Here is a 16,430-nt window from a genome sequence, read left to right as displayed (position 1 = left end):
AGCCAGGAAAGGGTTCTTTTCAATCGTGGCACAATCCAGATATTATTATTTTCCCTATTTCAAAGAGGAAGTGACTAAGGGAGTTTGTTTGGGAACGGTTCTCAGCCAGCAACGCATTTGGAACCAGCAGGCTGCCTTCACTCACATCCTCTGACTGTTTTCTCCACCTGTGGGTTCTTACAATTTGGGGAAGAGGCAGGTGCTAGGTGAAGATTGGGAAATAGGGAAAAGGTGGTTGTTTTTCTCATCTCAGCCTTGCTAGAATGTTCCTTTTTCGTATTACACCAGACATATTCATCACCCCAGACCTAAGATGTCTGATGAACTATCTACAGTGAATGTAGCTAGCCCAGTGTTCAGCTTCTTGTAAGTCACCCCAGAACCTGGAGGCCATAGCCACTGGCCACATCGTGGGGTCCAGCTGTGGGGCACTCAGGACTGTGCTTCAGAAGGGATTTCCACAGAGTTCTGTCCACCAGGCCCTGAGGTTTCTCTCCCATCGCTTCATGCCTCAGATGTATTCTTGACCAATGGTTCCTGGTCTTTTTGGATATCATGACTTTTTCAGAAAATGTTTAAAATGACATTGGGGGCTGACCCTAAGTTACCAATATTTTATGTCCTAGTATCAATTAACATCTATTATCATAAAAGAGGCTGGGTGCGGTGGCTCACGCTTGTAATCCCAGCACTTTGGGAGGCCGAGGCAGGCGGATCACAAGGTCAAGAGATCGAGACCATCCTGGCCAACATGGTGAAACCCTGTCTCTACTAAAAATACAAAAATTAGCTGGGCATGGTGGTGGGTGCCTGTAGTTCCAGCTACTTGGGAGGCTGAGGGAGGAGGACCGCTTGAACCTGGGAGGTGGAGGTTGCAGTGAGCCAAGATCACGCCACTGCACTCCAGTCTGGCCACAGAGCGAGACTCCGTTTCAAAAACCAACCAACCAAACAAACAAAACAAAACAAAAAAAGAAAAGGTATTTTAATCCAAAAATGTAGGAAAGACATAACTTGAGAAAAGGGAGTTCTTCCCGAGAAAGAGTACTTTACATCTTACACTAATGATTCTGCCTTATCCTATTTTTGTCCACTTGGGGGAACAATAATAACCTTACCCTGACCTGGCCTGGGCAGTGTTTTGGGCCACAGGCTCCTCGGGTTCTGCAGCTTCTGCAGGTCAGACAGAGGGCACCTGGGGCACCATCAGAAACACCTCCTGATTAGCTGGCAAGAAAGCATGTCAGTTTCACTCCAAGGGGAGCAAACAGGCTAGAGATGACCTCGTCTAGCTTTGCTTCCCACTGACATTTACAATGTTCCAAATGAGACAGAGACAGGCTATGGCAAAGTTACATCCATTCACTGATGAAAAAGGATATATGTTTTCTATGAATCTAAGATGTCTAAGCTCTGTGGTCTGAGCATTTCCCAACCAGATGGGACCATAGCAAGGACAGTGATGACACCAGCAATGTATTCTTGGCCAAATGTATTCTTAGCCAGTGGTTCCTGGTCTTTTTGGGTATCATGCCCATGGGTGGGCACTAGCTACCAGTGGGGAAAGCCAGCTGGTGATTAGAAACCATATCTAGCATGGTTGAAAACGGGATCTATTTTCTCACCCAACATTTTAATGTTAAAAATGTTTAGATGTTATGTTTAAAGAAATCGGTTAGCCAGGCATGTTAGCACATGCCTATAATCCTTGGGTATTTTGGAGGCTATGGCGGGAGATCACTTGCACCCAGGTCAAGGCTGCAGTGAGTTATGATCGTGTCACTGCACTCCAGCCTGGGTGACAGTGAGACCTTGTCTCTTAAAATTAAATTAGAATACAATGAAATACAGAAACAACATCGAGTATAATTTCTTCTTTGGAAAAATATACAGAAATCATTTTTACCAATAAAGCTAAAAGATACGGCTGGGCACAGTGGCTCATGCTTGTAATCCCAGCACTTTGGGAGGCCGGGGCGGGTGGATCACGAGGTCAAGAGATTGAGACCATCCTGGCCAATTTGGTGAAACCCCATCTCTACTAAAAATACAAAACTTAGCTGGGCATGGTGGCGTGCGCCTGTAGTCCCAGCTACTCTGGGGCTGAAGGAGGAGAATCGCTTGAACCCAGGAGGTGGAGATTGCAGTGAGCTGAGATCTCGCCACTGCACTCCCTCCTGGCGACAGAGCAAGACTCTGCTTTTTTTTTTTTTTTTTTTAAAAAAAAAAAAAAAAAAGGAAGCTAAAAGATGCTCATCCATAGAGCCGAAAGAAGCTCTGTGGGGAATCAGAACAGGATTGGATGTGGATTGAAAAACTGGGACTTGAAGTGCAGGCTTGCAACCTCCTGGCTTGCAACTTCCTAGCAGTGGCACCATGGATGGCCATTTAGAGAGGCATGTCGTTCAGTGCTAAAAACATGGGGTTCTGAAGGCGCATCAGCCTGGGCTTCAATACTGGCTGTGCCACCAAAGCCATTTACTGACAGCCTTCATGGCCTCTTCACAAGAGTGGTGGAACTGTGTGATCACAGTGGACCTTCTAATGCGTTACTCTACAAAGAGCTGATAGAAAAAATGGAATGAAGAAAAGCTTCCGTTCACCCGGTAAACAGAAAGAATTCGGATCTATGACGGTTTTTACCAGGGCTGAGTCTGCCAACGGAGCCCGCATGTTCATCCTTTGATACACATGAGCAGGGCCCCCTGCATGCTAAGGTCCACGGCCCACCCCTACAGTCTTTTGTTAACGAGCCATGAACAAACCATACACAGAAAGCAGCTTCTTTTTTTCTTCAATTTAATTGAAGTTACTTAGAAAAATAATCAGGCTTGAATGGCTTTTCCTGGAGGAAGGTTCATGAACATTTTCACGCTTTTGTTGGCAATGTGGAATTCAGCTTTCTTTAACAGTACAGCAAGATACAGGGAGCGTTTTCTACAACAGGCCCTCTACTGCATACAAATATGTAAAAAAAGAAAATCACACTCCACAAAGATGTGAAATTACATGTCCATATGCCATACTGAGCATGCTCATAAGAAAGTAGTATGGGCAGCTCCTTCTGGACCTAACAAAGTATAGCAGACTGAAATTTGCTTGTTATCAGCCAAGGGTCAAGTGGATTCTAGAAGGCCTTGCTTGTTGCCTGTAGGGTTCTAACTGGTTGTGATGGAAAAAGGTTGGAGGAAATGCTGGTGGTGGGAACTTGGGGGAGTGATGTGGTCAGTCCTGCTGACATAGCAGTGGGCAAAGAAGGGATTTGGTCACTGGGATTGCACAGAATGGGGCAGCTGCGAGCGTGTGTGTGTGTGTGTGTGTGTGTGTATGTGTGTGTGTGTGTGTAGGGGAGGACTGGCTAGGAAAGCAAGCAGAGTCTCTCTGCTTCTTCTGCCAACTCTATCTCAGCGCTGATCTAGACCCCACCAGCCAAGCATTTGTGGGACCTGCACACTTTGCTCTGGAGCTTTCTAGTAGCCAGGATTAGACCCCTGTGCTTCAAGCTTTTGCCACCAGGTGAACCGGTGCAACTGAAGTTTCCACTGCCCGCTGTTCTCCTGTGGCATCCACATCCTGAATAGGCAGGAGGGTGTAGCTCACCTGGTGCACAGAGAGGAGGAGGAACGTCCCCTCTGAGACACTACAGGTCAGCAGACCACCTTCTTCCCAGACCAGCTGGGGAGGGCAGGGAGGCGGGGTCTGGAGGAGCTGCGGGAATCATCTAGAGCTTTCTAACCAAAGGGATAAAGTAAGCAGGAATGTCCTTGCAAATTCTGCCCTGGCTGTACCTGGTCTTTAAAACACAGCAGCACCTTTGAGAAGTGGCTGGGAGATTGGACACCTGCCTGTACTTTTCTCCAGCTAAGCATGCATAGAAAGTAGTTTCAAATATTCCTCTTTAAAAAACACAAACTTTCATTTTCCAGGCACACTTCACCAGTGGATTTCTTTAACCAAGGACACAGAATTTCTACATTCTGCAAAAAACAGTTGAATCCATTTTTTTTTTTTTAAGTTTCAATGCCATTAGAAAAGAAAATGTGAACACAAAGCAAAACACGGGAAGAAAGAGTCCCTCATTCCAGAAACCTATTGATGCATGTCCCCTGAAGGACAATCTTTCTCACTTAAGAGAGAGAAGCCGGATGAAAGAAGGCCATCTTCACATGACAGTGAGCTGGCTTGCACAACTGATCAAAGACGGACACAGAAATGCAAAGCAACATGAATTTCCATTGAAAATCCCCCAAAAAGCACAGGGAACGATTCCAAACTATGAAACTGAAGAAGCACTCATCAAGAGATCATCTGTTCCCACTGAGCACCCTTTTGAGCTTGAGGAGTAGGGAGCCACCCTGGGCCCTATACCCTACTCGCCCTCTCCTCTCTTCCTTCTGTCCACACCACCCAAGACTTCCTCCACTCCCTCTGGGAGGGATGGAATCGTAGTCCATGGCAGTATCCAGGATTAGAACCATTGCACTTAAGTAAAAGCTTAATTCATTTAATAAAGTACCTCTTGCTATAAACCAGATGGAGACTGTGGTGCTATTTTGTATTTTTTTTTAATGGAAGGGTGTTGGAGTGGCAGTTTTTATCCTCAAAGACCTCAGATATGCTAACTCAACTTAAGCAAAGTATACTTGGTGGAACCCTAGCTCTGTGGGGTGATCTGCAAAATAAAGTATCCTGGTCATGAAAGTTCAGGAAATGCTACAGACTCAAGGATTAGTTTTGGGGATTCACCATGCACAGCACACATTCAAGGCTCTGAAAAGTCCTGCAGAAAGGAAACTGACTTAACTTTGTTTCTTAAGGATATTTGACCACAAAACCCTTAGTTTGCATCACACCAACCTGATGCCTCCTGGAACCTGTGTTCTGTAGAGTATGTATTAGAAAATGTTGGACAACCTGTTTCATTATCAGAAATCCCATTTCTGAGGAAAGTGTTCTCTGCATGGAAATAAGGTCCAGATCCTCAATTCCAGGGACAGCCAAGGTCTGTCACTCTACCTGGTAAAACACATTGCATAAATCTCCATCCATCAAGGGTATAGTTGCTGTGCCCTTCACAAAGGGGAGAGAGCTCGGAAGAAGGTACACAATGTTTTATAAATAGCTTCAGCTAACTTCTCCGGCCCACATCTCACTCATGTTAAAGAAAATAATTTCCCTGGTGAGATGTTGCAGCTGCTGCCCACTGAGCTTGCTGTGAGCTTTACAATACAATCTTAATAGTTTCTGTGAATAAATTATTCAATTTTTGTTTGTTTAGAATATCCTCACCCCTTCACTATATACTGCATCAAAAACAAAACAAAAGGCAAAACTTACCCACACCCCAACCCACCCTCCCCTATTATTAAAACTATTATTATTATTATATACAGTATCTGCTACCAACTCATTCACTAGCTGTAAGAGGGATGTGGCTCAAACTTCAACCAAGAAGCATCAGCAATGGCTGGAAATGAGAAACGTGTTTAGATGTTAATTAGCAAGGAACAGGAAATGAAGTTTCCAGGCGTCCAGAGGGAATGGGGCATGGATTAACAGCATGGAAGGCTGTCTTTGCTGCTCATGCATGGCAGTTACCAAGGTGCTGATGGTCTTTCAGCATCTGGAGGATGTGGGAGGGTGTGCATGTGCCTATGTGTACAAATGGTCCACCTCTGACCTTCATGAGGGGTAAAAACCATTGCAAATCCCCAAGTGTATGAGTCTCACCTTGGCATTTCACACGTGTACGTGGCAAGCAGTAGAAGACAACACTTCTAAACGGGGATGTGGTGCTAGGCTGGATGGAGATGACAGTAGGAGGCACTTGAGGAGTGTTCCCCTTTCCTCGCCCAAGGCAGACATTGCTAATCAACCACTGCACTCTTCCACACTGTGCCTGGAGAATCCATTCTGGCGCTTAAAGGCAGACATTACCCATCAATTGGAGCAGGCACATGATAGGAAACATTTTTTTAGCATCTTTTCTGTTGGGCAATGAGCTTGGGATCACTCACAAAGATAAAGTGGCCTGCTCCGAATGTGAGGTTTTCAAATTTGGGCCATAGAAAAATGCAAATGTGTAGGGGTCATGGACCCTCTGGTGTTGCTCATGAATAGTCCAAACCTCATGTCAAGTCCATGAACATCAGGGGTTTGCTAATTGTCGAGCTAGATGCTCTGTGTCACGTAAAGCTTTTTGAGGGCCAAGACTATTGGGTTTGTTCAACACTCTATCTTCAGGGCCTAATATATAGTAGATGCTCAATAAATACTTGTCGAATATAAAGCAACAGCCACTTCACCTTCACCATGACTGGCACTGCCAGTTTAAAATTCCTGTTAAAAAAGCCTATTCTATCAGATTGCTATTTCTGGTGAAAAATTGCTACAATCAACTTTCTCCTTGGGTTAAAAAAAAATAACATTTCTTTAGTGCAAGGGACTTTCAGGTCGATTAGAATTGGTTTGGAATGAGTCCCTTGCAAAGATGCCTCTAAGTGCAATAGCAACCTACTTATTTCTAGCAGAAATTCAAGAATGGTAGCATCCGTACACATGACAATGGCTGTTATCATATGACTCCATGAAAGGTTAGTAAGGAGAACATTCATGCCCCCAAATGAGCTGTAGCAAGCAAAGCAGGAAACATAGATTTCTTCTGGAAAGACGTCAGAATTTTGCTGCCACAAAAAGAAATAATGAGACCATGTTTAAATAACTATAAATAATATTAATTAGAATTTATGGAATGCACAATTCATGGAATTCACCAGAACACAAGGAAACCTTTGAGACAGTGTTGCAGTATTCACTTCTACAGACAAGGACGACCCATCCTATTTCCCCTGCAAAGACAGCTGTCCTTCCCTATGAAGGATTTTAAATAATTCTCACTATGCTGCTCGCAGCATCATCCCCAAAGAAATATTAATTTACAAAATAACCCAATATCCATATAATTCTTTTGACAAATAAAATCTTAAATTAAAAGCATGATTCTCTCCCTCTCCCCACCCCCTTTATTCCAATTTCAGGTAGCTTGGCACTGAGTAATTGAACATTAAAAAATCGAGTTTGTAGACTTCGTACAGCTGCGTTTGGTGCTCTAAGCTGATGTTCTGGAAGAATTCTGTGGTCATTTCATCAGTAGTTCTCGTAGACTTTGCATAAGTGGGGAACTTCAGGTAGCTGCCCACTCCTGCCAGCTGCAGGACGTAATTAGAATCCTCTTCCAGTGTCTCGTACTTGCCCACGAGGTCATAGTGGATGTGGCAGGGGTGGCAGAGTGAGTAGACAGTTTGCCAGTGTTCGTTGAAAGGCTCCTCCCGCTGGGTGTGTGGGTCGATGAGATAGGCCACAAATTCCTCGAATTTGACATCGTCCCCTTTGCGCAGGGCCTCCTGGGTGGCGTTCTTCCGCTGGCGTTTGATGATCTTGGTGCCGTACCGCTTGTGGAAGGAGATGTTGTACTTCTGGGTGAACTTGTTGCGGTAGGCGGACACCAGCCTCTCGAAGGGCTCCCGGACAAACAGGAACTTCATGTAGCTTTTCAAGCGGTGATTGATTTCTGGGATGCTGTACTGGTTCAGGGTCTTCAGGTTGGCGGAGACATGTGCCTCGTTGGCCGGGATCTCCATGGGGTCGCTGTACTTCCCCCGCCCGCTCAGGACCATCATGAGCCGCTTCCAGTTGGTGCAGGCCACCTTGGGCACGTAGCAGTAGATGAGCTCGTGGTCCTCATCCACCACCAAGTGCTTCAGATCGTTGGGGGTCAGCACCCTCCGCTTACGGCTTGTGGCGCTGTTGGCTCGGCACGTGTCTGTCACCTGGTCCCGCCGCATCTGGTGCAGGACGGCAGTGTTTGAAAGCTCCAGCTGCAGAGGGGACACAAGAGGAATAAGAGCTCAGTACTTGCCTGAAACATTTCCACTTGGCTACAAGTAGATCATAAATCCACCCATTCAAACACGTATCTAAGCTGGGTGCAGTGGCTCATGCCTTTAATCCCAGCACTCTGGGAAGCTGAGGCAGGAGGATTGCTTGAGGCCACAAGTTCAAGACCAGCCTGGGCAACATAGTGAGACCCCCATCTCTAAAAACATTAAAAAATTAGGTAGGCATGGTGGCGTACACCTGACATCCCAGCTACTTGGGAGGCTGAAGCAGGAGAATCTCACTTAAGTCCCAGTGTTTAAGGTTACATTGAGGTATGACTGTGCCACTGTGCTCTAGCTTGGGTGACAGAGCAAGACCCTGTCTGTAAACACACACACACACACACAACACACTGATCCAGACCTCATGATGTATAAAGCACTCTGCTCAGCACTGCTAAGAGATATAAGACATAACCTTAATCACTCAAAGTCTAGGAGGTGCCAGGGTAGAGAGCCGTCAGCCTCAATGGAGGGCAAAGGGAAATGCTTGGGAAGATATGTGTGTTCCTCTGAATTCAAAGAGCAACAGTTTCTCCCCAAAGGCCATTCATTCCCAGTCCAAACCAGAGCTCACAGTCCACCTAGAACAGGAAACAGGAGGACACTTTGCCCTGCTCTGCCACCGCCTGCGTCTCCAGCACCCAGAGACTCAAGAGACCTTCACGGAGTGGTGGCACCCTATTGTCGGCTTCCTGCCTTACCTCCACCACCACTCATGAAAGTTCAGTGTGGTCCTTCTTTTATATAAATGGAATAATATTAATTGTGATTAAAGTGATAGAGAAACTGGAGGCACAGGACTGTGGAATAGTTGCTCTGGAGCCACAGATGAGGTGGTAGCCTGGTGGCCTCCTTGCCTCAGGAACCAAGCCCCCATTCATACACTGGTCTTTTGGGGTTCTCCATAGCCCAGTGCCAACCAGCTCTTCCAGCCTGATTCCTACTCCTCACCCCTTCATAACCAAAGGAGGCTCCCGAGAAACCAATGATTCACTCCTTCCTTTTTGCCACAAGCATTCCTTAGGCTGGGCAACATCTGGGATTCTCCCTTCTCAATCTCTGCTGGTGCAAAGCTGACAATTCTTTTCTTTTCTTTTCTCTCTCTCTTTTTTTTTTTCCAGAGTCTCACTCTGTTGCCCAGGTTGGAATGCAGTGGCGTGATCTTAGTTCATTGCAACTCCGCCTCCAGAGTTCAAGCAATTCTCCTGCCTCAGCCTCCCGAGTAGCTGGGATTACAGGCATGCACCACCATGCCCTGCTAATTTTTATATTTTTAGTGGAGATGGGGTTTCACTATGTTGGCCAGGCTGGTCTTGAACTCCTGACCTCAGGTGATCGGCCAGCCTCAGTCTCCCAAAGCACTGGGACTGCAGGGGTGAGCCACTGTGCCTGCCCAAACTTGACAATTCTTCATGGCCCCACACACTCCCTGCCATACAAGTGGAAGAATCATTCCCTCTACTGAACACCCACAACACTGAGTGTGCTTCATAGCACAACCCTCCTGTCTACTTCATTCTTGGTTTTCTCAACTCCTGTGGACACTTGCTTCACAGGAACTCATAGCCCCAGAGTCACTGCTCCTCCAGGCCAGACTGTGGGTGACTTTGAGCCCTGAGAATTCAGCCATATTCATGAAATCCTCCAATCACCTGGACAGCCAAGTCAGTAGAGCCTAGGACTTGAGTGCAACCCAATTATCTGTCCCTGCTCCTCCAACTTTGAACCTCAGTCTGCACAATTTATATTAAAAGGTACACAGGGCCATTGGGATGGGCCTAAATTAGGGCCACTGATGAGTTTGCTGGGGACCTGAGGGGCATCATGGTAGCCACCAGGGAGAAGCCATTGCACCCTGTGTTAAGTTCCATGTCCATCTCCTCTCATGGTCCCAGGACAAAGGATGGTGATGGTCACCATGACAACAGCAGACAGTGTGACTAAGGAGTTACTCTGTAGGAGGCACCTTCACAGGTGATTTAAATACATTATGTTTAATCTTCCCAGCAATACGCTGAACTACAACATGCCATCGCCACTAAAAATTTTTATACTCAAGGGAGGAAGCAAACCAAGACAGAGTATTAACGCTTTGCAAGGTCTCTGTGTGAAGAGTATGGTGCTTCTTTCACTGCTTTAACCTCACAAATAACTGCTGGAAATCTGGGAAGAGTTGTTAGTATCCCCTGATGTGCATTCCCCTTTGAAATCTGACATCGAGACTCCTCCCATCAAGAAGTAGAGACTCTATTTCTCCAGCTCTTTGAATGGGGGCTGGCTGTGACTTGCTCTGATGAGTACAATGTGGTAGAAGCAATGATGAACATGTTCTGAAGCCTATTAGGAAGGCCTGCAGTTCCTAGTCTTCATGCTGTTGGAACGCTGCCCAGAGACAGTCATGCTATGGAAAGACCTGTCCAGCCTCCTGGAGGATGAAGACTGGGGCACTGCAGACCAGCACCAACTGCCAGCCACCCATTGACCAAAGTGGTGTGAATGATCCCAGGAGAGACCAGCAGACCTGCTCAATTACCTACCCACAGAGCTGTGGCAGATGACATATCAGTGCTGTGTTAAGCCACTAAGTTTTGGGGTGATTTGTTGCCCAGCAATAAATAACTGAAACAGGAGAGCTGAAAAACAGGAGAGCTAAGGGTCCCAGTCAGGATATGATGCTGTGACCCTCAGCCAGATTCCAGAGAAGCAAGGGCACCATATATATTTTCAGTTTCCACTTGGTAAAACCGGGTTAGCCTGGAGGTTCCCAAATTGGAAATAACTGGCAAATTACTGACCTCTGGTTATTCACAGACCAAATGCCACCACTCAACAAATTTATCCCAACTATAAAGAGCAGAGCAATAATCTATTTGTGCAAAGAGCCCTGGGTTACTGAACCACGGATCCAGTTTCCATGTTATTATGACCCAAATATGGGGCCTGGACCTTTCTTGGCCTGTGTTTCCTTGCCTGTGCCATGGAGATCCTCACTCTCATGCCTTGTTAGGCTGGTGTGAGGACTATAAGGTGTGTATTCCATGGCTTGAACACAGTAGATACACAATCAGTATTATTTCTCCTTTCCTCCCTCTCTAGTCTGCCCCTCCCCTGCCTGCAGAAACAGGCAGTTGGATTAGTTGACTGCTGGGGTTGTGGCCACCTTTAATGTTGGGTAGAGCCCAGTTTCTTCCAGGGTAACCAACTGGTGGCCATGCACTCTTCTCTGGGTCCCATAGAGAATCTTCCAGAATGTTCTTCCTTAGTGCCTGGACTCTTGTATTGTTTTGTCTTGCTGAGATTTTGCCACAAAGGCTCAATGCCCAGTGGTCATGAGTCCTCCATCAATCCAAATCTCCAGTTATGCTATTTTTTAGTTCTCCAAGTATAAGTGACACTAGGCATAAGCCAAGAAATATCAAAAGCAAGCTGCAGAATTTCCTGATTTTCTCTCCTGCACAATATATATCAGGATGATGATGACGCCTAACACTGACTGGGTGAGTGCTCATTGTGAGCCAGGTAATGCTCTTCATGCTTCACACTGAGTAACTTCTTCAATGTAATCAGTCCTAACGGAGATTATCGGGATCTCCATTTTATAGCTGAGGGTCTGTCAGATGCACCAACACATGAATGATAATATGGAAAACGATTTGTGGAGCACTCCTTGTTCATTGCCTTGAGGAGAGTCTCCCAACATTTGTAAAGCTGTGGTGGTCTCAGCATTGCATTCTGTCAACGAGGAAACAGGCTGAGACAGACAAAATGACTGCCCAAGGTAAGTCCTTCTAAGAGAAGCAGAACTGTGACGCGAGCCAGAGTGTGTGACTCAGATCTATGCTTATCACACCATTCTGGCATGAAGTCTCTGCCTTATCAAATAGAGATACCACAGAGCAAGAACTCTGTCTTTCCACAGTGGTATACCCCCATGCTTGCAAAAGTGCCAGCCCCACAGGAGATGCTCCATAAGTGTTTGTTGAGTGAATGAATGAATGGCTTAATAATATCTGTAGGGATACTTGATCTGTAAGCAGGAAAACCCCTCTGTAGTTAAAGAAATTTCTGGGCCAGGCGCGGTGGCTCACGCCTGTAATCCCAGCACTTTGGGAGGCCGCAGTGGGCAGATCACTTGAGGTCAGGAGTTTGAGACCACCTGGCCAACATGGCGAAACCCCATCTCTACTAAAAATACAAAAATTAGCCAGGCATGGTGGCGGGTGCCTGTGATCCCAGCTACTCGGGAGGCTGAGGCAGGAGAATTGCTTGAACCTACTTTTCCTGCCTGATTCCTACTCCTCACCGTTTCATAACCAAAGGGGGTCCCTTCAGTTAAGGAGGCGGAGGTTGCAGTGAGCTGCGATCGCGGCACTGCACTCCAGCCTGGGCAACAGAGTGAGACTCTGTCTCAAAAATAAATACATAAATAAATAAATAAACTTCCCAATTGTTCATCGATATCATAAAGTTCTTTCATAGAGCTGTACTGGGACAAATAATGTGCCTCCCAAATTCATGTCCACCCAGAACCTCGGAAAGTGATTTGATATACAAATAGGGTTTTTGCAGATGCAATTAGTTAAGATGAGATTATACTGGATTAGGGTATAATCCAATGGGTAGTGTCCCTATAAGAAGAGAAAGTAGAGATACAGAGACACGCAGGGAGAATGCCACGTGTCTCCACGTGGCATTTGTCTCCATGTGGCATTGACACATCCACGAGAATGATGTGTCTCCAAGCCAAGAAATGCCAAAGACTGCCGGCCGCCACCAGAAGCTGGGAAGAGGCAAGGAAGGATCCATTCCTCCGGAGCCTTCAGAGAGCATGCCCTGCCAACAGCTTGATTTCAGACTTCTGGCTTCCAGGACTGTGAGAGAATACATTTCTTTAGTTTTAAGCCACTCAGTTTGTGGTAATTTGTTACGATGGCCTCAGGAACCTAACAGAGGTGGTCAATCATTCAAGTGATAACTTTGAGCAAGTTGGTACTAAATTATAAGTTTAAAGAGAAGATCACATCATATAAGAGACTATTTTACATAGAAGAATAAGGACAATGTATTAGGGCACTTGCAGAGTGAGGGTAAGATTTGAAATAAGAAGACCTGGGCTTGATCTTGGGCAAGAGCCTTAACCTTCTGAGTCTCAGTTCCTTTATTTGCAAAATGGGGATCGTACCACCTACCCCGCAGGGGTGGTGACTACAGCAAATAAGGTACCTTTCAGCATTCAGTAAATAAGATCAACTCTAGTACAGGATTTGGACAAGGTATGGCACAAAATAGGTGGTTAATAGGTAGGCATCCTTTTATCAAAGAAGAAAAGAGAAATCTGAAAAAGAACTCCTGGCTAGAAATCTCAAAGACAAATTTCACCAGCTCTGTAATTTTGCTGCAGGTCAGCTCTAGGTCATTGATTCAATTAATATTTATTTTGAATAGGAAAAGTCTGATCTTTGCAATTCACGACTTCTTAGCTGATGTATTCATCACCCTAAGAGAAGCATTCATGGGCCTCTTGGGCTGTTGAACAATGCCATTAAACAAAACAAAACCTGTGCTAAAGGAAATGAAAGGACTAGGAAGGAAACGGGGTCCATCAATTTTGCCATTTGCATCACTAAGGACAATTTTGAAGGCAATAAGTTACTAAGATGAACAGAGAAATAAGGGGATCTCCCCCTCGCCCCTTCCCAAGCTCTTTTCAGTTGGAGACAATTTTCTGGCCACCTGAATCCCCAGGGAGGTAACATGCCGGTTAATACTGCATTCAGGACCACAAAGGCAGGAAAAATGGAAATGGCACCAGCATATCATTTTACATTCAGTTGCAGAGGTGGAAAATAATTTAGTGGGGCTTTAAAACCTGGTATTTGAGGTTTCTTTCCCCTCCATTTCCTTCTTCTCCACAGCAGTTTAAGGGGCAAAGGGTGTACCTGCCATGACGAGGCACACAGTTTCCCCTCAGGAAGTCTCTGGGGTAGGGGTCAGGAGAATGCTTCTCAAATCCAAGATGGAAATTCACCTGGGCCTCTAGTATTAATGTTTTTTAAAATACATTTTAATTAGTTTTTATAATTTTTGAATTTTAAAATAATTTCAGGTGACAGAGTAAGCCGCTTGTCTCAAAAAATAAAAATATTTTCAGACTAGTATTGATTTAAGTTATTAAAAATAAAATGGTACTAAAATGTGCACAAGCCAGGCACGATGGCTCACACCTGTAATCCCAACATTTAGGGAGGCCGAGGCGAGTGGATCAACTGAGGTCAGGAGTTCGAGACCAGCCTGGCCAACATGGCGAAACCCTGTCTCTTCTAAAAATACAAAAATTAGCTGGGGGTGGTGGCGGACACCTGTACTCCCAGCTACTGGAGAGGCTGAGGCAGGGGAAAATCACTTGAACCCGGGAGGCAGAGGTTGCAGTGAGCTGAGATTGCACCATTACACTCCAGCCTGGGTGACAGAGCGAAACTCCGTCTCAAAAAAAAAAAAAAGAGCAGAAATATAAAACCAGATGCACAACTACAAGTCCAAAATAAACATAAACATTCAAATGTACAACATTAACATGAGGGATGATGTTGTTTTACTGGAACTAAAGCCCTGCCTGAAACCACGCAGATGCTCGCTGACAGCTGTGTGTCAGGGTGTTTGCAGTAGAGCTTCCTTCTTCTCCTGTGCTGCATGAGGACTCGGTTTCCTTACCACTTCCTCCTTCCTAGTTATTAGGAAACTCAGCATGCTGGAATCTCATTTGACCTTTACTTGGTAAAAGCTCATCATATATATATTTTCCTTTTCTGCTCGTTTCCAATTAGCCCAAGACAATAATGAAGCTACATGGAACCCTCAAGAACATGAATGAACACAGATACCACGACTTCACATGGCAGAACTCGGTGATCTGGGGCAGACCTGATGATCCAGAAATGGATAATCATTTTTCAAAAGATTATCACCAAAATAAAAAATAAAGTTCTTCTATGGAACTCTAGACCCCTGGGGGTTCTATCTGTGGACTTCTTGAACCTTGGTTTATGAAACCTGGATTAAGAACAGCCCTGGACAGGCCAGAGGGAAGAGAGGAATTCTTTACCATCATGTCAAAATGGGGCAGGAGAGATTTCTGGTGACAGCCTGGGGTGTTCCAGAAATGTCCACATTTATTCAGAGGATCAACGGCTTGTTAGAGACTGTGATCAGGAAAACAGCGATTTCTAACGTTAAAAAATGCAGACCTGGTCATGTCACTGCCATGCTCCTCCTGTCTCCAACAGGGCTCAGACGAGCTTTTGTAACTGTCATAATCCCTCAGCAACTAACATCTTGCCCGAGCACAGTTCCGGAACTACCATGGGACCAACAGCTCTGGGGACATCAGGAAGACAAGAGAGTGAAGAAGACTAACTCATTAATGAAGAAAAACCTGTTCCCTCATCAGTAAAAGAGAACGCCCAATTTTTCCAACCAAGTTTGATCAGTTTTACAAAGAAAGGACTTGTTGATCTGACAATTATCTGAACTGTGAGATCTATGTCTTTCTTCCTACACTCCCTTTCTCTCCCCTCTTCTTGTTTGCTTTCTCAAAAGGTTTTGAAGAGACCATAACAAAGGACATACGTGCAGTATGAAATAAAAATAGAAAAAAAAATTCTATGAGGGCTGGGATTTAGAATGTCAACTGGTTGTGGGCTCCTAGCAGCAAGGACAAAAGGGGAAATATGATAAAATCTTCTTGCTCTAGTTATCAGAAAAGAGAAACATTCCAGTTGTTTGGAGAGGAACATGCACAGGATTTCAAGGGACTCAGAAAATTCAGTGCAGGAGGGAGATTCTTGGATTCAGTTTGCCTGTGTTGGGGTATTTAGAGGGTTGCTTTCTTCAGCTGACTGAATAATGCCACGATTCACTTCCACCTAAGGTCAACAGAAAACTTCAGTATGTAAGCAACACTTTCACATACACCATCCCACTTAAGCAACCCGTTGGGACTCTTCCAGAGGCTGCAGAGCCTACTAAAAGAAAGTTTATATTTAGCCGACCAGACCCTACTCCAACCATGCGTCATTCTCTCCTGGGCTGGTGACCCCTGAGTATTAATCATACTTCATGCCAGTGGTTCTCAAACGAGCCTACATGAACATTCTTACCTGGAGGGCTTGTTAGAACGCAGCTTGCTGGGTTCTCCTCCCAGAATTTCTGACTCAGTAGGTCAGACAGGCCTGAGAACCAACATTTCTAGCAAGCCCCCCAAGTGTTTGGGCCACCATAATAAAATACCACAGACCAGGTGGCTTAAACAACAGAGATTTATTTTTTCACAGTTCTGGAGGCTGGAACTTAAAGACTAAGGTGCCGGGTGGGGCTGGTGTTCCCTGAGGCTTCTCTCTTTGGCCTGTAGATGTGCCTTGCTTGCTGCCTCCTCACGCGGCCATCTCTCCCCGGCTCCCCCCCTACCATTCCCCCCCGACTCCCCCCAGTTTC

General features: G+C 45.5%; 1 protein-coding gene across 2 annotated transcripts in view; it reads right to left on the bottom strand.

Annotated features, from left to right (window-relative positions):
* Nucleotides 1–2,786: 2,786 nt before the first annotated feature.
* Nucleotides 2,787–16,430, bottom strand: part of CHST11 (carbohydrate sulfotransferase 11) — a 318,174-nt gene continuing 304,530 nt past the window's right edge. For both annotated transcript variants that reach the window (XM_017895334.1, XM_017895333.1), the window contains exon 3: nucleotides 2,787–7,877. In XM_017895334.1, the coding sequence (XP_017750823.1) occupies nucleotides 7,023–7,877 (855 nt within the window). In that variant the 3' untranslated portion in view covers nucleotides 2,787–7,022. The remainder of the gene's footprint in view (nucleotides 7,878–16,430) is intronic.

Source organism: Rhinopithecus bieti, unplaced genomic scaffold (genome assembly GCF_001698545.2).
Source record: "Rhinopithecus bieti isolate Rb0 unplaced genomic scaffold, ASM169854v2 scaffold_24306, whole genome shotgun sequence".
NCBI lineage: Eukaryota > Metazoa > Chordata > Mammalia > Primates > Cercopithecidae > Rhinopithecus > Rhinopithecus bieti.
Note: the sequence above shows the minus strand (reverse complement) of the source record. Positions and strands in the feature narration are given on the sequence as shown.